Genomic DNA, 24,231 nt, shown 5'->3' on the forward strand with positions numbered 1-24,231 from the left:
TCTCTAAGTATTTTTTGATTTCCTCTTTGATTTCTTCAGTGATCTCTTGGTTATTTAGTAACGTATTGTTTAGCCTTCATGTGTTTGTGCTTCTTATGTTTTTTTCCCTGTAACTGATTTCTAATCTCACAGCGTTGTGGTCAGAAAAGATGCTTGATATGATTTCAATTTTCTAAAATATACTGAGGCTTGATTTGTGACCCAAGATGTGATCTATCCTGGAGAATGTTCCATGTGCACTTGATAAGAAAGTGTAATCTGCTGTTTTTGAATGGAATGTCCTCTAAATATCAATTAAATCTATCTGGCGTATTATGTCATTTTTTTTGCGGTACGTGGGCCCCTCACTGTTGTGGCCTCTCCCGTTGCGGAACACAGGCTCCGGATGCGCAAGCTCAGCAGCCATGGCTTACAGGCCCAGCTGCTCCGCGGCATGTGGGATCTTCCCAGACTGGGGCACGAACCCATGTCCCCTGCATCGGCAGGCAGACTCTCAACCACTGCGCCACCAGGGAAGCCCTATTGTGTCATTTAAAGCTTGTGTTTCCTTAGTAATTTTCTGTTTGGATGATGTGTCCATTGGTGTAAGTGAGGTGTTAAACGTCCCCACTATTATTGTGTAACTGTCAATTTCCTCTTTTGTAGCTGTTAGCAGTTGCCTTATGTATTGAGGTGCTCCTTTGTTGGGAGCATATATATTTATAATTGTTATATCTTCTTTTTGGATTGATCCCATGATCATTATGTAGTGTCCTTCCATTTCTCTTCTAACATTCTTTATTTTAAAATCTATTTTATCTGATATGAGTATTGCTCCTCCAGCTTTCTTTGGATTTCCATTTGCATGGAATATCTTTTTCCATCCCCTCACTTTCAGTCTGTATGTGTCCCTAGGTCTGAAGTGGGTCTCTTGTAGACAGCATATATATGGGTCTTGATTTTGTATCCATTCAGCGAGCCTGTGTCTTTTGGTTGGAGCATTTAATCCATTCATGTTTAAGGTAATTATCTATGTGTATGTTCCTATTACCATTTTCTTAATTGTTTTGGGTATGTTTTTGTAGGTCCTTTTCTTGTGTTTCCCACTTAGAGAAGTTCCTTTAGCATTTGTTGTAGAGCTGGTTTGGTGGTGCTGAATTCTCTTAGGTTTTGCTTGTCTGTAAAGCTTTTGATTTCTACGTCGAATCTGAATGAGATCCTTGCTGGATAGAGTAATCTTGGTTGTAGGTTCTTCCCTTTCATCGCTTTAAATATGTCATGCCACTCCCTTCTGGCTTGTAGAGTTTCTGCTGAGAAATCAGCTGTTAACCTTATGGGAGCTCCCTTGTATGTTATTTGTCATTTTTCCCTTGCTGCTTTCAGTAATTTTTCTTTGTCTTTAATTTTTGCCAATTTGATGACTATGTGTCTTGGCGTGTTTCTCCTTTGGTTTATCCTGTATGGGACTCTTTGCGCTTCCTGGACTTGGGTGGCTGTTTCCTTTCCCATGTTTGGGAAGTTTTCGACTATAATCTCTTCAAATATTGTCTCGGGTCCTTTCTCTCTCTCTTCTCCTTCTGGGGCCCCTATGATGCGAATGTTGTTACGTTTAATGTTGTCCCAGAGGTCTCTTAGGCTGTCTTCGTTTCTTTTCATTCTTTTTTCTTTATTCTGTTCCACAGCAGTGAATTCCACCATTCTGTCTTCTGGGTCACTTATCCGTTCTTCTGCCTCAGTTATTCTGCTATTGATTCCTTCTAGTGTATTTTTCATTTCAGTTATTGTATTGTTCATCTCTGTTTGTTTGTTCTTTAATTCTTCTAGGTCTTGCATCTTCTCAATCTTTCTCAATCTTTGCCTCCATTCTTTTTCCGAGGTCCTGGATCATCTTCACTATCATTATTCTGAATTCTTTTTCTGGAAGGTTGCCTATTTCCACTTCGTTTGGTGGTTTTTCTGTGGTTTTATCTTGTTCCTTCATCTGGTACATAGCCCTCTGCCTTTTCATCTTGTCTATCTTTCTGTGAATGTGGCTTTTGTTCCACAGGCTGCAGGGTTGTAGTTCTTCTTGCTTCTGTTGTCTGTCCTCTGGTGGATGAGGCTATCTAAGAGGCTTGTGCAAGTTTTCTGATGGGAGGGACTGGTGGTGGGTAGAGCTGGCTCTTGCTCTGGTGGGCAGAGCTCAGTAAAACTTTAATCTGCTTGTCTGCAGATGGGTGGGGCTGAGTCCCCTCCCTGTTGGTTGTTTGGCCTGAGGCGACCCAGCACTGGAGCCTACCTGGGCTCTTTGGTGGGGCTGATGGTGGACTCTGGGAGGGCTCATGGCAAGGATTATTACCAGAACTTCTGCTGCTAGTGTCCTTGTCCTCATGGTGAGACACAGCCACCTCCTGCCTCTGCAGGAGACCCTCCAACACCAGCAGGTAGGTCTGGTTCAGTCTCCTATGTGGTCACTTCTTCCCCTGGGTCCCGATGCGCACATTACTTTGTGTGTGCCCTCCATGAGTGGAGTCTCTGTTTCCCCCAGTCCTGTCAAAGTCCTGCAATCAAATCCTGCTAGCCTTCTAAGTCTGATTCTCTAGGAATTCCTCCTCCTGCTGCCGGACCCCCAAGTTGTGAAGCCTGACGTGGGGCTCAGAACCTTCATTCTAGTGGGTGGACTTCTGTGGTATAAGTGTTCTCCAGTTTGTGAGTCACCCACCCAGCAGTTATGGGATTTGATTTTATTGTGATTGCACCCCTCCTGCCATCTCACTGTGGCTTCTCCTTTGTCTTTGGATGTGGGGTATCTTTTTTTGGTGAGTTCCAGTGTCTTCCTGTTGATGATTGTTCAGCAATTAGTTGTGATTCTGGTGTTCTTGCAAGAGGGCGTGAGAGCACGTCCTTCTACTCTGCCATCTTGAACCAATCTCCCTAAACAGAATTTTTTCTGACAGCAGGTTTTGATGGTGGCGGAAAGGGAGGCCTGGATAGCGCATGATTACAAGTGGGTGCCTGAGTAGCAGGGGTACCAAACAATGGGGAGACAGGGAGGATCCAGGAGCGTTCACATGGCTGACTCCCTGGGAGGTTCTGCTCCAGTCCCTTTCTCTACTCCAGCCAGAAGTCAATTCATCCAGTAAAACTCCTCCACTCATTACAGAAAATCTAAGTAGGCAAGTAATAGTGAGGCTGACCCACATGTTCTAGGCAACTAACTCTAGGGATTCTTTACCTCCATTTAACCATCCATCCATTTAACTGTTGCATCATTCTTGCGCCCACATATCCAGCCATCACAGTATTACTGTCAATCACCCATCAACCATCAGTCGTTCCATCCAACTACTCATTCAAACATCCATTCATTCATTTAGCCACTCGCTCACCCTCTTAACCATCTATACATCTTTCCATAAAGCCATGCAACCATTCACTCATCCGTCAACTATCTATCCATTCATCTCACCATACGACCATTCAGTCTTCAATTCAGTCATCCGTCCACTCATAATCTATATAGCTATCCGTCTAGTCATCCCCACAATTATCCATCCATTTATCCATCCGTTCTCCAGTCACCTTGCTAAACATCCACCTTCAGATCACTCAAGCACCCAGTCATCTAACCAGCCGTCCATCTACCCACCCGTTTAGACATCTATTCAGCCATTTTTACAAGTATCCATTCACCCAGTTACCTAACTATGATTCCAATTATACTTTCATCCTTCCTTCCACGTCATCTGTAATGGGATTCCAATTTATGTCAGTATCCACTCTGTAGACTGATTCCAAGGATGACACTCGTGCTTGGTTTGGGGAAATACAGAGACGAAACCAACAGCGCCTGCCCCCAGGGAGCTCAGAGCCTCGCCAGGGAGTCTGTCTCACCCTTGGTGATGACTTTCCATCTATCAGATTCTAGCTCTGAGACTCCAGTCATCCGCTGACATGGATGCCAGCCAGCTGGTGACCCTGGATTTCACCAGCATGAATAGAGGGAGAAGCCTATAGTTAGGCTTAGCATCCAATCAAATGGATCGAGGCCCTGCTTGGAACTCTGTGGGCAGCAACAGAGCTGAAGATGTCCTTGGGACTTCTCCAGATGTCCCTCCCTGTTCCCTACACCGGATCCTGGGCTCATCCGCTGGAAAATAAAGTCCTACCCATGGCATGGAAGTCAGTTCTAGTTTCCATCCCAACCCCCATTTTCCCCAGTTCTTTTAGGAGTAGCTCGCTGATTCCTCCTTTGGGAGACAAGCTCTCCCCAGCTTTCTGCTCATGAGAGATTGAACCCTATCCAGCTCCATGGGCAGCTCACGACTCAGGTTTGACACAACCTTGGGGCTTTCGCTAGAGCCCCTGTGCAGAAAGTGCTCTCTTTCTGCTGGTATGGTTTTACCGAAAGATTCTTGGAGCTGCCTTTGCCACACAGGGAAGAGCCTGCCCGAGAAGTAAAACTGCACAGGAGAAAGTCACTCGATCACCTGGACCCAGCTATGGCTGAAGACAGTTATTACCCAAAGTTCCTGGAGATGATTTGCTTTTTTCTTTGGCTTAAGGCAGTTTGAGTCGGATTTTATACTTCCGTAACTGAAAAGGTTCTGGAAAACACCAACAAATTCAGAAGCCTCCAAAGCAGTAATAAAGTAGTGACACTCTACCCCACTTCAAAATGTAAACGTGGTTTTATTTAATGCCTTTTTCCGTCACAAAGTACTGCCTCCTCCCCAGGGTCCCCTCTTCCTAGAAAACAAGATGGCAGCATAAGGCACGTGCACTGTCCACACGACATCAGGTTACGTCCTTAAAAACAAAAATAAGCAATAGTCTTCCCCACAGCCCCAAATCGCCTCCCTCTGTTCAAAGAATGATTGTCCCCTCAAAGCACAACTCAGAGCAGAGAGGCTTAAATTAGAGCTGTGCACTGCCCCACATGCCAGCTGAGAAAACAAAAACCAACAACACAGGTACAAGAGCGTAATACCAGAGTAATGAGATTAGTCCATAAATTAAAGTGGAGAAAAAAAAAGAGCCTGTCCCCTCCTCATCGCCAGCCCTCCCCCAAATCAGGAATTCCTTGCTTGTGAGTCTTGCAGAAAAGCCTGGACTCCGAGCCAGCCCTTTTCCCCAAAGTTAAATATTCCAAAGCCACTGCTGGGTACTTTGTTCCTCTGGACCCGCGTTGGGACTGAAAGGACAGCTTCTGAGATGGTCACCGGACACGTCCTCTTGGCGGGAGGGACCCTGCATCTGGCAGGGGAGGTGGGGAAAACCGAGGGCCTGGGCGGGTGGGCTGCCTCTCTGATGGCAGGTGGCGAGGCTGCGGGTTCTGCTATAAATACTCCAGCTCCAGGGCGTGCCTCAGCGCCTCCAAGTCCGCGTGGCAGGATATCCGCCAGAAAGGCATGTTGTGCTGGAACACAGAACACCAGCCACACGGTTACGGCTCTGCGCGGTGCTTCCCACAGCCCCCCTGGATCCCACGCCCATGGTTAGAACCTTAGGAGAAATCACACTGAGTCACTGTAGCATGTGGGCATTTTCCAAACCGGGAGCACAGAACATCGTTGGTGGACCCCTGCGTGGCCAGGCATGCTTTCTATTCCTTCTGAGTCTGTTTTTTTTTTTAAAATTATTTACTTATTTTAAATTAATTTTGATTGAGGTATAGTTGCTTTACAATGTGTTAGTTTCTGCTGTACAGCAAAGTGAATCAGCTATACGTATACGTATAACCCCCTTCTTCCTTCCCATTTAGGTCACCACAGAGCACTGAGTAGAGTTCCCTGTGCTGTACAGTAGGTTCTCATTAGTTATCTATTGATATTTTATACATAGTAGTGTATATATGGCAATCCCAATCTCCCAATTCTCCCACCCCGCCTGAGCCAATCCTGATTGGCTTATCCTGCACTGTCCGCCATGTGGACTGTTTGACCCTCCCTCCTCTGTTGGGACCAGCCTGGTCTTAGGCGGCATGCTGACATGGAATTAAATCACACAGCGAGAAAGCTATTCCGTTTTAAAAATGTGCTCTCAATCCTGCTACTAAAGATAGAAAATCTCGACTAGATGCTACTGTGTCTTCAACCCCTCCCTAACTCTCACTAATCTCCATTTGAACAGATAGGGCTGGTCCCAGAGAGTCGTTTTTATCTTTTCCTTTTCTTTACAGCAGGTGATGCTTGCTCTGTTATTGTCATGCTATCAAGTTTTCAATTTTAAACATAAGTGCATCCATTGAAAGGGAAACATTAAGTAGGTAACCATGCAGGCAGCATGCAGATACAGCAAAAGTTGTAATTGGTGTAAAAGAACTGTTATGCTGATTATGGAAAGAAATCACTCATGTGGAGACAAAATTTGCAAAATATTGATACTTCCATAGCGTGAGGGTTAAATGTTTCAGTGCCCTTTGCAAAGCTCTGTTCTGCCACCATTAGCTGGGTGATCTTAAATAATTTACTTTGGTGCTTGTCTGTAAAATGGGGATAATACTTCTGTATACTGTGTGTATCTTATATTACAGATGAGGAGACTGAGGCACAGAGAGGTCTGTCTGACTCCAGAGAGAAAACTTGACTGCCTGTTTATCACAGGAAAATGTGACCGTCGACTAAAGTTGTTGCCTGTCCAACAGCCATCCTCCCTTCTTCCTACTTCCAGAACCCTGAATTTGGCAGCGCCGTGCCCAAGAGGTAGGGGATGAGTTATGATTGTCTAAGCAAGCGATGACAACCCTAGCCTTGTTTACCAGGGGTTTGTCCTGTATCCTTCTGACTTGTGACCCGCTGAAGCCAATGAGGAAGTTGGCTGGGGGCTTCTGGGAAAGGTTTTCCTCCATGATTAGAGAGAGAGGCACCTGAGGAGAACTCCTTCCTCCTTACTTGCCCTTTTTATTTGGATGCTGACATATAAGTATGTGATGTCTGGGGCTGTGGCAGCTGTTTTGGGATCATGAGGCAAAATATCAGAAAAGAAAATGCCAAAGATGGTTAGAAACTTAGAGCAAAATGATGGAAGGGATGCTTGGTGAATTTTCAGACCCACGGAAACAACCTAGGATACGCCTACTTGTAATCTTTTGTTTTTAAATTGGAGTATAGTTGTTTTACAATATTGTGTTAGTTCCTACTTCTAATCTTGTTAGGTGAGCAAGTGTTTAAGTTTTCATTACATAGGTTCTCTGCTACCTGCAGCTACAAGATACTGAGCCTCCTTGACAGCCACTGACCTTCAATTATTTACTGAGTGAACAGAGGGTGCTTGAGGAACATATGGCTGCCCCAAGTTCTTGTGGTCGTTCTGCTGCCCCTTGAGGTTCAGTGCCCACAGGGTAGAAACTATACAGGTGTCCTTTTGGTTCCAGGAGCACAATGACCCTTTCCTGCCTCTGGGGGCTCTGCACTTTTGATAGTTGGGTCAGGGAAGGCCTCTCTAGGGGGGTAACATTTAAGCAGGACCCAGAGAACACGAAGGAGGGAGCCATGCAAACGTGTGGGGAGGTAGTTGAGGTAGAAGACAGCAAGTGCAAAGGCCTTGAGGAGGGTTTGAGCTTGAAATGTCATATTCACTGCTGCCTTGCATGGCTCCTGGCACACAGTGGGCGCTTAATAAATATTCGTGGAAGGAATGAAAAGAAGGGAGGGAGGAAAGGCGGGAAGGTGAGTTTCTCAAGCAAAGCCCTCCATGGACACACCTTTTTCTCTTTTGCCCAGAGGAAGCAGAAGACTATCCATCATGGGCAACAGACGCCATCTCTTTAATGCCTTTCAGTTTCCCCACCCTCCCCTCACCCCGGCCAAGCCTTTCATTCTCTGCAGAGATGGATGCTGGCTGCCACCTGGCCAATCCAGTCCCTCTTTAAAGAGTGTAATTCATTTTCTCTGGGAGGAAATGAGCAAAGGGGAAGAGACTATCTCAGCCGTCTCCCTCCCAGGCCTGGTGGCTCCAGAGCATGGGTAGATTTATCACTTCTGGAGACGGGGAGACAAATGACCCACTAGCATGGAGATATGAACAACACCATCAGCTTAAGCAGCTGAAGCCCCTCGTCCTGTCGCCGTATTTCATGCTGCTCAGGTGGCCAGTGGCCTGGGCTAATGAGTGCCATCCCTCAGGCCGGGAGAGCTGCTGGTGCACAGGGTTTCTCACTAACGGGCTGGGGCTGCTGCTTCAGACACTGCGGGGGTTTTTAGGGGAGCTTGGTGCACGGGGCGTGTGTCCCAGTCTTCTTTGGTGGACTCCACTCTCTTCTGACCGGGTCAGGGGTGCAGACTGACAGTGTTTGAAACTCCTGAGTCCACCTCCTTCCTGCCAGGCGTTTGGAGCAAAACACACAGCAGTTTTCATGTACCAGCTGTGTGACCGTAGGTAAATTAATTAACCTGAGTCTCAGACATGTTCCGTATAAAATGAAGTGGGATGGTACCCACTTCGCAGGGGGAGGGGGTTGGAGGATTAAATAAAATGATGATGTCGGTAATAAAGAGTAGTGATTAAGGCCCGGGGTTAAGTAGGGTGCCAGTTACCGCCCTGCCACATGCCAGCTGGGATGGAGGCTGCCAGGTGGCTCCCAACATCCTTTCTTCCCTTTCTCTCAGAAAACGCTTTTTTTTTTCTTTTGCTAGGAACTTGGTGGCTGAGAATAAGGGGTACATCTCCCAGCTACCTTTGTGGCAAGGTGAGATCATGTGACTCACATCTGGCCAATGGGGTCTGAGAAGCAGTGATGTTGACCTATATCAGCTGTGCTCTTAAAGGGAAGAGGAGTCCTTCCCCTTTTTCTTCCTGGTGGCTGGAGTGCAGACGTGGGCGTGGTGAGGAGCCGTCTTGGACTTTGTGGAAAGAGCAGTACTGGGACTGGCAGAGCAACAAGACAGAAGGGGCCCGGGTCCCTGGTGCTGTCCCAGCTGTCTGGGCAGCTAATGAGAGACGAAGAAATCTCTCCCCTGTTTAAGCTGCTGTCTGGCATCTCTGGCAATGCAAACTCCACAGAACCTGGGCAGCCCTGGCCCCGCTGGAGCCCACCCCATCCACATCCTCAGCGGGTCTTAGCAGCGTGCTTCTCCTGTGGACTTTGAGCAAACGAGATTTCGGTGAGTTTTCATGTTATGTGAAAACTGGCATTCTTGTTTTCTTTTTCTGCTGGCTCCCCAGGAGAGGGAACCCCTGAATTTCTGAAGGTGGATTTAGCTTTCTCCCCTCCCCTGGCCCTGGGGAGTAGTACTCACACAGCTTCAGGCTATTGAGGGCTAACTACGCATGGTTTCTCTGCTGGGCCCCACGCGCCTGTTCTCGGCAAGTGTGACAGATTAAAAAGGCAGCTCAGAGACCGTTGCCATCTGCTGAAGGCCACACAGGCAACAATGGCAGAACTAGGATTTAGAGCAAAATGCGCTCCCCTGGTCACCTGTTTCTGTGAAAGCAGGGTGGCTGTAGGGTGAGGTGAGGGAGGCGCCCGGGACACGGAACTTAAGGAGGCACGTCCATCAGCGCCCCCTAGGCGAGGGCGACCCCAGACCGGCAGGTCTCAAAGGAGAAGCCTGCCCGTTAGGGGGTGACTTGGCAATTTCTAGGGGTGTGATTTTTGACTGTCGTCCTGATTTGGGGGCACTGCAGGTGGGGGCAGCTCTCCTGCCTCATCCCACACACCTTCCACCTGAATGACTTTCAGATGTCCTGCCAGATATTTAAGCACAAACCCGTTCTTAATAACCTGAGTGTAGACCCTTAACTCCACTTTACTTGTCACATATAAATAGAGCATTTTTCTCATGCTTTTAATAAACCCCAACTTCCCCAGGGCTGCAATTACCGTGTCAACTGGGGAAGTCTGTTTTATTCAGAACCTTTCCGTGGGTTGCTTCGCAGGCTGGAGCAGTCACGTGACAGCCGCGGCACCTCGCTGGCTTTGTGAATGGCCAAGACCGCACACCTGTGTCCCCCTGTGTGTGTCGGCTCACATCCTCAGTGACGGTACGTTTGGGTGTGAGATCTTGTGCTCAGATGTTCACATACTGAAGCACACGTTACTGTGAGTATAAATGACTTTCCCTTATTTCTCTTTGATGTATCATCAGATGTTGATCTCCTGGACATTACGGTTATAAGGAGGTTTTATTATCCATTAGTATTTCATTTCAGGAGAGTAAACGGTCATTTCAAAACATCTGCTACGCCGCCCTAAGAAACGTCCTTTGGTGAGAAGGTGGGTGAACGGCAGCCACTGCTCCGGATGTCCCTGTCATTCTCCAGGTGAGAACCGGAGGGCATGTGCGGGGGTGCCCGCGGCCATGGGCCTAAGTGGGGTCTCAGCCCAACGTTGATAGAAGCAAAGTTTATTTTGATCGCTGTCACGTGCTTAGGGCAGAGGTTTTTTTCTATTAGATCTGAACTTGGAAGAGGGGCTCTAGAATCCCCCTTCCATCCTGGCAGTGGGCTTCAAGTAGTCTCACCAGAGCCCACGCTCTTGACCTGGCACATTGGTCCTGGATTCACGTGATGATTCGCGCTACTGTTTTGGTCATATCCTGGTGTATCACCCCTATTATTTACTTAATGTTTTGATCATATCCTGGTGTATCACCCCTATTATTTACTTAATATTTTTTCCTCTGAATCAGTTCATTTTTAAAGTTTAAGAAATATGCTTTAAAAAGAAGTGCTCAGGGTCAAGGCTGAAGTCCCTGCGAAGGCCCCAGGCACCTCCCTGACTGCACCTCCTGCCCCTCCCCACTCGCCTGGTGCATCGCGCAGCCGGCAGCCATGCCAGCTCCCTGCAGGACGCTCTAGCCTTCCGACCTCTCAGCTTCTTGGCTCCTCTCCGCGAACTCCCTCCCTCTGATACTCACTTGGCTCACTCGCTCTCCTCCTCCCGTTTTCGCCAAAGCTCTGGTCATCATCTGACACGCGTGTTACACTTAGGGGTCGATTGATCGTCCCCAGGCTGTGAGCTGAGGGAGGGGTGAGAGCCCTGTGTGTTCTGCTCACTGCAGGACGCCCAGCGCCTGCAACAGTAGCTGGCACACAGTAGGTGCTCAGCTAATGGAGCTTACACACCAGCTGGAGAGTCGGTGACTATGCCACCAAGCACACAGGTAATTCTCTCATGACAGGAGGGGATAACGCCCTGGAGAAGGACTAGGGACAGCGGGGGAGGGAGTCGCAGGCAGGCCTGACTGAGCTGGAGTGGGAGCTGGTGCAAGTGTTGCTGAGGCGGAAAGGATGAGTCCGGGAGAGCTGGGAAAGCGGAGGAGCCTTCCAGGTGGATGGAACAGTAGATGCAAAGCCTTCTAAGCACCCCTCTCGCGGGGCCCTCCGTCTTCTCATGAGTTCCATCCGCTGAGACCCCTACACATTTCTGCATTTCTTTTGAATCTGTTTCTGGGGCGGGAAGGGGGAAACCAAATTACGCTCTGTGACATTAACCATCTGCTTCCCAGGCCCCTCCGGGTGGGGAGTGGCAGGCTCTCTGGGATGCTGTTGACAGGTCCAGATCCAGGGCTTTGGAACAGAGCTGTGGCCACCAGAAGCCCCCTGCCCCTCTCCTCATGGGCCTGAGATCACAAATGCAGGATTTTCTTTTTCATTAGCTTAATGCTGTCTTTATTAACTGGGAAGCGTTCCTGGAACATATGATCAGTAAGCATTAAATAAAACACACACACAGGCACCAGCCCCCCGGCCAGCCTGCCCTGACAGAGGGTCTCTGGGCTCCCGAGCAGTTGTCCCAGAAACAATGCAGGGCTACCGGGGTGGCAGCCAAAGGCCCGGAGGGGGATTCGCAGGAAATTACTCAGGATGCTTCTGCAATTTCCAAATGGCAGGGGACGGGCGAGCAAAGAGCCTGGGAAGGAGACAGGCTCAAGAGAGGAGGAAAGAGCAGCCGGAGAGACGGACGGAGAGAATATACCTTTTTCGCCCCCTGCTCCTCTTCCACGCCATCGCCAATCACGATGTAGACGGCTTTTCTGCCGAATCTCTGCATTATCCTCTCAAAGCAGCTCTCCTTCCCTGCACACACGGACGAAGGAAAGACACTCGGTGAGGACCCAGGACTGAGGTGACTAATAACCGCTCATCAAGAGTTCACTTTGTACAGCCTTCTTACAAAGGTCTCCTTAAGGACCAGGTATTAATCATTTCATCCTCAAGCAAACTTCGAGGCGTCACCGTCCCCATCCCCATGTGATGGACGACAGTGCAGAGGCACAGAGAGGTTAAGTGGCTTGCCCACGGTGACACAGCAGGAGAGGCAGGGCAGGGGTCTGAAACAAGCCCTGGCGTCTATGCGGCTGTCCGGTGTAGGAGTGATGGGCCCATTATACAGATAAGGACACGAGGGTCTGAGAGGTGCCCTGGACATGATCGGCCCAGGATCCCCAGAGTTAGTGTAGGAAGCAGAGGTGCCAGGATTCACGTGTCCGAGGGGGGGCAGCCTGGCGACAGAGTGGCCCTCGTGCGACTCGGCTGTTCGTTGTTTTCTTGCTCCCCGTAGACGACCACCTTTTTGTATTTTCCTTCTTCCCAGTGGCTGGGCAGCAGCATCAATCCAGGAACACTAAATTCAGGTCTTAGCTCATCCTGTTTCAGCAAGTTTAGTGACCATCATGATAATGAGAAGAGCCCTGAACAGAACAGCTGTCACTCAGCAGATGCCGGCACAGAGCAGGCTCGGTGCTTCACCGCCCCAGCAGGATTTCTTGGCCTCGGTGTTACGGACATTTTGGGCTGGCTAAATTCTTTGCTGCCCTGAGCACTGAAGGATGTTTGTTGAGCAGTATCTCTGGTCTAGAACTTCAGTAAAGGCAAAAACTGCTCTAAGAAAATGCTTCCAAAGTACATACATTTGCTCTTGCTCCAGAAAAAAAAAACAGGTAAACATTTCTAATTAAAAACAACTAGGCTTTGTATTATTATACGTTTAGGTGATACAAGAAAAAAAAAAATCAGCCTCCTCCCCCACAAGAAAAATCAGTCTTACTTACCCTGATGACAAACGATGCTGTTAATTTGTAGTTATTTTGAATTCTCTTATCTGATGAAAGTTCTAAGCCTAAGGCTTGTTTTCTTTGTTAATAAAGGAGATTAGCAAGTATTCAAGAGGTGGTAAAGCAAGATAACACGAAATTGAGACCATATCTTTGAAAGAGTATTAAAAAAACAATAGTTTTCTCTGTGGTTCAAGGTTAGGTTAGTTAATGGCCATAATTAACTAATTAAAATTAGTTAAATTAAAACCACCTTGTGTACCATCCTGGGGCAGGGGGAACTGTCTTCCTCTGCTTCCTTAGTAATGGACTTTCATGAGTTTTACCTGGGCTCACAGTCACTTAGCTATGGACTACATTTCCCAGCTTCCCTTGCAATTAGTTGTGGCCATGTGACTAAGCTGGGTTAATAGGAAGTGAGTAGAAGTAACATGCACCTCTGAGTCTTGGCTTTACAATAATGGACGCCCATTACTCCTTCCTGTTTTCCCCCTTCTCATAAGCTGGAATGACAATATGGCAGAATCTGATTTGACCATGTACATGAGGATAAAATTACAGAAAACTAAAAACGGGAAGAAGTTTTAGAAAACTAAAACGGGAAGAACATGGCCTCCTGGGTGAGTATGAGGACACAGTCACCCCATCAGCCTGGATCACTCACCTCTGGTCTCTTGACATCTGAGGGAGAAATAAGCTTTGGCCCTGATGTAATTAAGCCGTTGTATGTGGGGTGTATGTGCTACAGCAGCTTTGCAGCTGTCCTAACTAATACACTTTGGAAAACTGCAATCCTAACCAAGTTCTCTAGAAGCAGAGAAACTGGCATTCTTGTTTTCTTTGGGTCTATGAGGGTTGTTTGGGGGGAGATTTGTCCATGCCCATGGACAAGCTCTTTAACTTCCCTAGTGTCGTTTTCCTTAAACTTTCCAAACCTGGCAGGCAAAGCTGACCTTACCCCCCCTCCCCGTGCCCCTCTGAGGTCTGGGCTCCCCTACCTGTCTTCGTTGCACTGTAGATGTTCTCAATAGGAAACACGGAGCCCAGGCCATACAGCAGGACTTTGGCCAGGGCAGGAATTAGTTGAGTGGTGGTGACCAGCACGTTGACACAATTGGGCCTGAGGGCAAAGGAGATGGTGAGTCAGAACTCCAAGGTACCCCAAGGCCAGGCCTCCTACCCCCGCAGCTGAGCCTGGAGTCGGTGGGAATGCTGGTGGGGTTTGGAGGCTCTGGCTAAGTCGTCTGCAGGTGAGGCTAGAGCCCAAGGATCCTCCAGCTATTCCTCTCTTTTAAGCCTGAAGCTGCCTGACACATTGAAATCTAACACAAGTGTAATAGTTTTCCTATTTAAAAAGCAAATGTTAGGGACTTCCCTGGAGGTCCAGTGGTTAAGACTTCACCTTCCAGTGCAGGGGGTGTGGGATCGATCCCTGGTCAGGGAGGTAAGACCCCACATGCCTCGTGGCCGAAAAACCCAAAAAAAGTAAAACAGAAGCAATATTGTAACAAATTCAATAAAAACTTAAAAAAAAAATGTTGGGCTTCCCTGATGGCTCAGTGGTTAAGAATCCTCCTGCCAATGCAGGGGCCATGGGTTCGAGCCCCGGTCCAGGAGGATCCCACATGCCACGGAGCAACTAAGCCCATGCACCACAACTACTGAGCCTGTACTCTAGAGCCCGTGAGCCACAACTACTGAAGCCTGCGCTCTGCAACAAGAAGCCATCACAAGAAGCCCGGACACCACATCAAAGAGTAGCCCCCGCTCACCACAATTAGAGAAAGCCCGTGCACAGCAACGAAGACCCAACGCAGCCAAAAATATTTTTTTAAAATTTAGTGCAAGGGCCACACACTAAAGTAGCTGCAGGGACGTATTGGCAATGTGCATGAGTGACATGGAACACGTGTAGGACAACAGGGAGAGGTGAGGACTGGGGTAAACTGCAGAGCACATGCCAGTTCTGACGTTTTCCAAGATCCTTGAAACCTGCAGCTATGGAGTCACTTTCCCAGTCTTTGGGATAAAGTGTGTATCAAACAAAACACATCAGCAGGATGGATTCAGCTCATGAGCTGCCATTTTGTGACCATTCATCTGTTGGGTCACAAGAATTCTGATGCTGCAGGGGAGTAATTTGTTCTCTGGCCCAGGTGATCTTATTTAAGAGCAAGAGGCAATTTAGTGGGAGGTCTAGAATGAGACTGGGCCCTCCTGACCTCACTAAGAGCCCGCCAGATGATCTGCGTGATCCTATAAAATGGTTTTCACAGGGTGATGTCCTGTGCTGGAGGGTGTCGTGGGCAAGAGCGGTTGGGACAACAGACCTACGTACAAAGGTCTTTAGCTCTGCTGGCCCCCGATCAGTCTCTGCAACTACCTGCACATCTGAGGGACAAGGTGTCCATGGTGCCTGTACACCCTAGCTTTATCAAATGTCTGGAAGGTGTGCAGGGGAGAATTGGGGGGTCCAGTTCTCCCAAGTGTGGAAATGGAGGGGCTGCCACCCTTGAATGGGAGAAAGTTCAGTGGCGCAAAGGAAAACGGGGGCTCCCACCTACCGCGAATTGATGAGGTTTAGTGCCTTCAGGGAGTGGGTCAGCCAGAGGTCCGTCAGAGCTTCCAGCTCGGCTCTGAGCTGTAGCCATGTCTCTCTTTTGGGAGCTCCTATCAAGCCTACGGACAAAGCAAATAAAAATCATCGTTGCTGTCATTTCAAAGGGCTGGGGGGAGTAGGGTTAGGGAAGGTGAGTCTAGGTTTCAGATCAGATGACACCCAAGGTCAACTTCAATCCAGTGACCTTAATTTTATTTTGAGATTGATTGGATCAGTCAATGGAGTCGAGTAGCTGCCTACTCAGGCCTCTTCCCTTGACTGGCCAGGAGCTGGTTAGAGACCTTGTGATAATCAGAAACATCCCCAGATGCCTCCTGGGTGGGGAGGAGGCGGCATCACCTGTGAAGAGCCAGCGGCCTAGAGAATTCCAGAAACAGCGATCCGCGGGCCTGGTCACTACCGAGCCAACCCTGCCTTCAGCCCCTCCAGGCTTCTGTTCAGTGTGGCAGCCAGTGCTCTCCTGCCACTGAAGCTGGTGGCTTTCACCTTGCCTACACAGTAGTCACCAGGGAGCTCTGTGGGTCCTGATGCCAGGCAGCGGCCAGGCCAGGAACTGGAAACTCCTCAAGCGGTTCCGATATGAGCCAAGTCTGAGAACCGGTGTTTCCACAAACCGCCTGGGGATCTTGTTAAAAACGCAGGTCTGGCTCAGTCACCTGGGGAGGGGCCTGAGCGTCTACACTTCTAACGAGCTCCCAGGTGATGCTCATGTGAGTAGTGAGGGCTGAAGCCGGTGGCCCTCGAATTCCGGTGAGCATCAGAATCACCTGGAGGGCAGGTTAAGCCAGAGCGCCGGGCCCACCTCAGAGCTTCAGGTGCGACAGGTCTGAGGTGGGGCCAGAGAATCTGCATTTCCAGCAAGTCCCCAGGTGATGCTGCTGGTCCAAGGACCACACGTGGAGAACCACGGCGGGGGTGGGGGGTGTAATCATGGGCAAGATGCCCCATCCCGTCCTCAGCTTCCCCGCCCCGCCCCGCCCCCCTAAAGCGAGGATAAGGGAATCTTAGTGCCCTCTTCCAGAGGGCGCCACAAGGGTGACGCTGAGTGAGCCAGGACTTATAACAAGCCTCTCAGAGCAGTACCTGGCACAGGGCAGGTGGGATGCGAGTGACAGCATCCATCCTTGATGAATTTCCCTTGGTCCAGGGGTTGCGCCCGGAGCACAGGCAGACCCTCTGACCGCTGTGGACGACCCTCTCCCCGACCCACTCACCGCCGACGTTGTTCTTGTAGGTGTTGTACATCTCCTTCACTCGCCGGTAGCGGAAGGCCAGCTTCCTCATCCAGTCCACGCCACCGTGCACACCAGAGCCCAGGCACAAGCTGGCCCCCGGGGCCGAACTGTGGAAGCCATCAGCGGAGAAGTTGTAGGTGCTGGGGAGACGGGAGAGGGCAGGGCGTGGGAGAAGAGACAGTGTTACTGTCGGGGAGGTGGGAGCTCTTCACCAGGAGACCCACGGGGTGGGGTTTGGGGCACCCACGATGTCCCTGAATGTTCGAGGGTGCCGTGGGTATGTGCGTTCTGGGGGAAGCAGGATCATAGTTTTTATTAACTTCCCAAACAATGGTGGCATCCTTTGCTCTTGCCTAGTCAGCATCCATTCTCCTTTCTTTTGGTATCAAAGAGCATCTGTATTTTGGGGGGGGCAGCCATTCTGTCCCCTGCATGCAGTGGCCAAGCTGGGGAAAGCCTCCCTCTCTCCCCCTTCAGAGTCTGAAGCTGGAAGGCAACTCCAAAAAATGGTTGGCCTTGGTTCATCCTGAGAGAAAGTTCCAGAAGAATATGCCAGTTAGTTTCTGCCACTCTGATCCCCAAACCTGCTCTGCTTCACATGCCCCATAAGCCCTGACTGCTGACCTTTTCCTCCTATTCTGTGAGCATCTCTGTATCTTTCTACAGACATTCCCTATGTTGGGGACTTCCCTGGCAGTCCAGTGGTTAAGACTCTACGCTCCCAATGCAGTGGGCATGGGTTCAATCCCCTGGTCGGAGAACTAAGATCCTGCATGCCGCAGGGCGTGGCCAGCAAAAAAAAAAAAAAAAAAAGAAGAAATTCCCTATGGTAATTTTTTTATCTGTTAAATTAAGCAGAGTAGATTGCTGGTGCTTTGCAGACATAACCCTCCATCAGCATGAAGCGTGGTCTGGGGAGGAGTCAGAGTGTCATGTGAGGTTAACGACAGAAGCGGCAGCTGGGAACCAGAAGGGGAAAGCGTGGGCGATTGACCCCCTACAGCAGCTAGAGCATGAGAACGAAAGCCCTAGCTCTCCACGGAACACCATTTTCTTTCCCTCCACTGGAAGCCTGGTACAGGTTTGCAAAACCACAGGCCGTTGCAAGGCAAAACCAGAGCGTGACAAGGGATGTGTGGACCAAAAACTTCAAAAGTGAAAGTCTCCTCGAACAGAAAAGGCCTGGGGGGAGCAGGCTAGCGTGGTATATACCACAGCCTCTTGCGGGGTGGGTTCAGCTGACTTTTTTTTCTCTTTGCATTATTTTATTGTTTCTGGATTTTCTGTGATGAGTTTAAGGGCGGAGAAAGATACTGTATTTTTAAAAAAGATGTGATGCACTAGGGATGAAACAACACTAGGAAATTGTATCTTGGGTATCCCCGGTTTAACGCCACTGCTGCAGCAGATAAAAGGGAATTTGAGAAGTGTGAAGCGCTGGGTCATTCTCCCTGTGGGCCACGTGATGTCCTGATGCCCATGTGCCGTCCCGCACCGTTCTGTGCCTGGGGCTCAGCCTGACAGCCTGAATATCGAATTGGTGACAACGAAATCCCTGCAGGATCCGCAGAAACGGATCCGCAGAAACTCAAACAACAGCAGATTTCACCACGTGGGCTCCACTGGGGCAGGTGGGCCAGGAGGGAACTGACCCAGGTGACTTAATCCCAAAGGCCTCAAACGTAGACTCTGGCATTCCCTCCAGAGCAGGCTGGGTAGACAGTCACAGAGAGATACCAACAGGCTGACAGAAGTTCTTTAGATGTCTTCAAATTTTTGCCCATATGTCCATAAACACACACACACATCCACCTGGGTCATTTTTCACAGACATTTGTGTGAGTGTGCGTGTATATAAAATTGGAAGCAAGTAACTCATAATGTCAGAAAGTGGTGAGTTGGAGATGGTGGGAACAGGGATGATCGTAGTTTCTTCTCTGCTCTTTACTGAATTACTCAAGTTTAAAAGTTGGGGACTTCCCTGGCGGTCCAGTGGTTAGGACTCTGCGCTTTCACTGCCGAGGGCAAGGGTTCAATCCCCGGTTGGGGAACTAAGATCCCGCGTGCCTCGTGGCGTGGCCAAAAAAAAAAAAATACAATACAATAAAAATATAGGTTGTGTGTAATTAACTTGTTTGACCACTAGCTTGACATCGTGGTGTGGGACACCATACATTCTGAGATCTTGAGAAGGTTATTAAAAAAAAATTAAAAAGATACATGGAGAACAAGATACGACTGTTCTAATAACTTGTCTGCAATGATAACCTCCTCTTTCCCCTGAAAGATGCCAGTGGTTTATTACACAGACATGTTGCTGCTGCCTTCTTCTCAGTCCCTCCCTTGGGTGGCGGTGACCAGGGGCTAAAGAGGAAGAAAATATCCCCAACTAGTAAAAGGGAGCAGACGACATCTAATCGTAGGGGCAGAGAGCCATTCAGCAAGGACTGCTCACTGTGCTGGGCACTTCTCTAGCACATTCTTATCCTGACGAGAAAGGGGCTATGTGACTTTATCCCATCACGGCCCCTCATTTCCAGAAGCCACACTTTAAATTGACACGTGCTCCTTCCTCTGTACTGTCAAGGTTCCCATCTTGCCAGAGAATGTCTTCTGCTTTTTCTTTTTTAAAGACATTTTATTTTCCATCAACCTCATTTCCATTTTCTGTTTAAGAGTCTTTGGAAGAACAGCTTCGGACCACTCAGTGGTTGTGCCTCCCCAGCCAGTGGCCTGAACTCCGCAGTCTTCAGTAGGGAGCCACCGGGCAGGCACAGAGGGCATCTGGGAGCCTTCAGACTGGTCTGCGACCTCGGGTTGAGTGGCAGTGAACTTGGGAGCTGGAGCATCCGTTCACCCCGACGTTGCTCCAGGGTTACAGCCTTCTCAGCAGCGGCCTGCTCTTCCTTTTCAGCCTCTTCTGGATCCCTGTGGAAGCAGAGATCAGGCATGACCTCCCCAGGTGCTCACGGGAGATGGTACCACTCATGCGCAGGACATCCCAGGCCAGCATCCACCGTGTCAGACCCGCTGGGGAAGCTCCCTTGTTGTTGTAGGGACGGCACAGAGGAGAATCTGCTACACACAGCAACGGTAGGCAGGTTAACACGAGAGCCTCTGGGAGAGGCTGGTGGTCAGCGCTGGAATCAGTAACCACCAGAAGTCGTGGCACCTGGAAGGCTGCCTGGATCTGGTAAGTGAAGTTTCCAGGAGTGAAACAGCCAGAAATAGAAGTAGGTCCGGCGGCAGCGACAAACTTCAGCACAGCTCGCCGGTCAGTCTTCTGGAGGACGTGACACTGACATCGACTGGGTTTTCAGTGGCAGCCATGGCACAAGCTGCCGGCAGAAGCTTCTCCCCTGTTCTCTTCAGACTTATGATGTAGATGCCGTCACTTTTCCTTCTGCGGATGGACCGATCCATTTGGAAGTCAAGGTTGGTGCCTCCTAACTGGGTTCCTGCTGCAAAGAATTTGAGGACATCCTCCTTTTTCACTTGCGGGACATCAAGGACTCCGGCCATTGTGGAAATTTCCCTTTAAGTAATGATGGGAATCTAGAACAATGCCTTATGGACCCCTCCCTGAGTAGTGCAGAAAGGCTAGAGAATTTATTCTTGAAAAAGAACACTGACTCTGTAAACTCAGGATACCTGGGGAGATGCCTGGATGTTCTGCTAAGAGGTGGAGGGCAGGGAAGGGTGTCCGTGAATCCTGCCTCACCCATTTACCAGCTGTGTGAGGTTGGGCAGGTTACTGAACCTCTCTGTGCCTCCCATTCCCCAAGTGTAAAACAATGATGATGATAAGAGCAACTATTTCCTAGGGTAACTGTGAAGATGCAGTGAGTTAAGTCACATAGAGCAACTGGAACAGGGCATGGTGCAAAGTAAGGGCGTTACCACTGTTGGTTTTTACTGTTAACTGAAAACAAAACAAAACAAGGGGCATTTGATAGTTGCTGCCTAGCACACAGTAGGTGCTTAATAGATATTTCTTGAATGAACAAATGGGGAATTTGGCTTCTAGTGGGAAAAAAACACCCTTGGATTGTGGATTCTTGAAATGAGGTACCAAACAATCAGCATGAATCAGGGTTCAGAGGGCCATTGCTCTAAATTCCAAGCCAGCCAACTACAGGGGAAAGGATAAAAACAGAACACTGGTTACTCACTGCCTTGAAAGGGAGAGTGGTTCCCTGGGATGACTTCATGACAAGGACACAATTAGCCTTGACCTGGGGTTTATTTACTCCACAAATTAAGCAGTCCTGGCTGGCAGTGGAGCCGTGCTCCTTGCCAGGCCTGACTGCAGAAGGGATTTTCTGAATGGCTAATTAAAATGAAGCAGGCGATGCCCAGCTATCACTTCTAATTGTGCTGGGCTTTGAAAAGACTTGCAGGGCTCAGGAACAGAAACTTTGATTTCTTTTTTTTTGAGTAAGTTGGAAGACACACCTAGGCAGCAAACATTAAGTTACCACGAATGGCTCACAGGCAAAGCGTTATTTGGTCTCATAATATTTTTGATGGGCCTAGAAGCGTTGAATAGTGATAATTTTGATAAGCACAGCTTAATAGCTAGGGTTCTGTTTTTATAATGGGCAGGCTTGGAACATTCCAGCCACATTCTTCTGAAAGCTCTCTCACTTTGAGCAGCTGGGTACCTTATTTCTGGAATTCATGTCCTAGGAGTGTTTTCCCCTAGAAATCAGACATACCACTTACTCACTCAAGAAATATTTTTTTGAGTGTCGACTATATCAGTTTTACATTAAATAACGTATGTACGTTAGTGAGCGCAGTCAAACCTTGGAAACAGGTTTACCGGACTCTTCATGGTGGTGATTCTGGGAGACAAGATCAGAGGTGGTGGGTGGTACTTTTCACAATGTGCGTGCATTACTTTAGTAAAGCAGGGAAAACCCCCCAGAGAGAGAAACATAAGCAGAGTCACAGAGGATATGCAGGAAGCTCAGCCTCAGTGATTCGGGACGATGCAGAGCAGGCTGCAGGGTGGGGGGCAGGGTTGTGATTTTTTTTTTTTTTTTTTGCGGTACGCGGGCCTCTCACTGCTGTGGCCTCTCCCGCCGCGGAGCACAGGCTCCGGATGTGCAGGCTCAGTGGCCATGGCTCATGGGCCCAGCCGCTCCGCGGCACACGGGATCCCCCCGGACCGGGGCACGAACCCGTGTCCCCTGCATCGGCAGGCGTACTCTCAACCACTGCGCCACCAGGGAAGCCCAGGGTTGTGATTTTGGAGTTCAGAGAAACACCGGTCCCAGCTTGGGCTGAGGGCAGGCCACCTTGCCCTGATAACTAGCCCGTCCCTCCTCTCTGCTTCCTAGTGAAAGGCAAGCTTGATAACCAATCAGAAGGGGCATTTTTGATTGACTCCCCAAATTCCTACCTTAAATCTTGCCCATTGTCATCGGATGAGACATCGTCCACGTGGATCTGGTCACAGTCCTGTAGAGAATTTGGCAAGAAGAGAAAAAGGGAGAAATGTGACTGGTGAAGCTGGTGCAGCCTTTAAGAGTTGGTTTCATAAGCTGAGGGGTGAAGGAGCACTGAACTGGGAGTCAGAGTCCTGAATTCTAGTCCACACTTTGCCACTGAAGGTCAGGTGACCTTGGGCTAAGTCTCATCCTCTTTTGCCTTTGGCTATAAGGGGTGGTGGTGACCGTATAATTTATCATGCAAACCCAGATAATTTTGCAATGTAAAGGGGGCTGCTGTCAACGTTACATTAGGAGGACAGGCACAAAATAGGACCTATCTCCCTCTGCCCCCAGGTACACTAGGACCTATGGTTACCATGGCCATACGGTGGAAGCCTTTCACTATTCAAAGTGTTTCCTCTGCTTGGAATGCTCTTCTGCTTTCATCTCCTTAGTGAACCTTGGATTCTTCAAGCATTAGCTTCAGGAGGTACCCCCTGCCCAAGTCCCCCTCTGTGTCCCACGATCTGTGACCATCATTTATCAAGCATTACTACGTGCCAGGCACCATTCCAAGGGTTCGCCATTCAATGGACTCCAATAACATGCTGCTTTCCACCACCCATACATCTCTCAGTTCTCTTTGGAGAAATACCGTAACACATGGGAGTTAAGACAGAGGGGAAGGGATGATGTAGGTGGGCACATGACCCAGGCTCAACCAATCAGAGAGACCCAGGGTCCCTCTAGCCACAGTGATGACTTCAGAGATGAGTGTGTGGCCTCAGCTGGACCAATGAGAACCAGCCCTGGGACTTTTGGGAAAGAGGAGCTCTCCTTTCCCTAAAGCTGCTGGATGGTGAGATGAAGCCTGGGGCTGTTAGAGGAAAGTAGGTCTGGGAGTTGGAGAGAGGGAGGAGGCCCTGATCAGATCACATTGTTTGCTCCTCTGGATCCGGCCACAACTGAGACAAGGCCACCCTGACTACCACGGCAGGCTGAATGATAGCCCCGCAAAACAGCCCTGTCCTAATCTCAGGAAACGTATACAGAAAAAGGAACTTTGCAGATGTGATTAAGTTAAAGATCTTGAGATGGGGAGATTATCCTGGATTTTCCCGGTGGACCCCAAATGTAATTACAAGGGTCCTTGTAAGTAAGAGGCAGAGGGGTATTTGACGACAGAGAGGAGAAGGGAACTGGAGTGAGGTGCTTTGAAAATGAAGGCGGAGGCCGCAAGCCAAGAAATACAGGCGGCCACCAGAAGCCGAGAGTGGCGAAGAAACATATTCTCCCTTCAAAGCCTCCAGAAGAAACCAGCTCGCCGACATCTTCAGCCCAGCGAAATTGACTTTGGACATTGATCTCCAGAACTGTGTTGTTTTAAGCCACTAAGTGTGTGGTAATTTGGTACAGCAGCCGGAGGAGACGAATACACGGACTTTTCCATTTAAGTGAGTGGAGATGGATTTCTGTCATTTTGCAACCAAGAGGCAAGTGATGCAACAGCTCCCAAGGAAGCCTGTGAACTCTGCCTCCATCAGAAGGTCCATTCAGGTGATCGGTCCATAAGGCAAAAATCGTGAGCACGCTGTGCCTGCCCCCCGACGGTACTGGTTAGAGCTCAGCCTCTGGAATCGGATCACCCGGGCTTGGATCCTGGATCCAACCACTTGAGCAAGTGACTTAACCACCCCAAATCTCAGAGATCAGTTTGGCAAATGGAGATAATAACAGAACCTGCTTCACAAGGTTGACGAGAGGAGAAGGGTCTGGCTACATAAATGTTCGTTTTGATTATTGTGTTAAGATTTGTAAACATCCGCGTTTTGGTTTGCAAGACAATTTCAGGGGGCAGATATCTCCTCGCAAAGACTGCAAGAGAGAGGAAGATGCGCGTGGAACTTTGAGCTTGGCCTCTGAGAGAAAAACTGGTTGTAACATCTCTGGGCCCTTGATGGGAGGAGAAAAGCTGGGGGAAA

General features: G+C 49.1%; 1 protein-coding gene and 1 pseudogene across 1 annotated transcript in view; both read right to left on the reverse strand.

Moving 5' to 3' along the window:
- Nucleotides 1–2,848: 2,848 nt before the first annotated feature.
- EYA2 (EYA transcriptional coactivator and phosphatase 2) overlaps nt 2,849–24,231 on the reverse strand; it is a 176,685-nt gene continuing 155,302 nt past the window's right edge. Inside the window, exons 10-15 of the mRNA XM_027078034.1 lie at nt 22,219–22,277; nt 16,791–16,951; nt 15,521–15,635; nt 13,955–14,076; nt 11,879–11,979; nt 2,849–5,377 (exon numbers count right to left, since the gene is read on the reverse strand). Of these exons, the coding sequence (XP_026933835.1) occupies nt 5,297–5,377; nt 11,879–11,979; nt 13,955–14,076; nt 15,521–15,635; nt 16,791–16,951; nt 22,219–22,277 (639 nt within the window). The 3' untranslated portion in view covers nt 2,849–5,296. The remainder of the gene's footprint in view (nt 5,378–11,878; nt 11,980–13,954; nt 14,077–15,520; nt 15,636–16,790; nt 16,952–22,218; nt 22,278–24,231) is intronic.
- LOC113605105 (40S ribosomal protein SA pseudogene) lies at nt 18,472–20,775 on the reverse strand (annotated as a pseudogene).

This window comes from Aethalodelphis obliquidens, unplaced genomic scaffold, assembly GCF_003676395.1.
Source record: "Aethalodelphis obliquidens isolate GAN/ISIS:26980383/991018 unplaced genomic scaffold, ASM367639v1 scaffold42, whole genome shotgun sequence".
Lineage (NCBI taxonomy): Eukaryota > Metazoa > Chordata > Mammalia > Artiodactyla > Delphinidae > Aethalodelphis > Aethalodelphis obliquidens.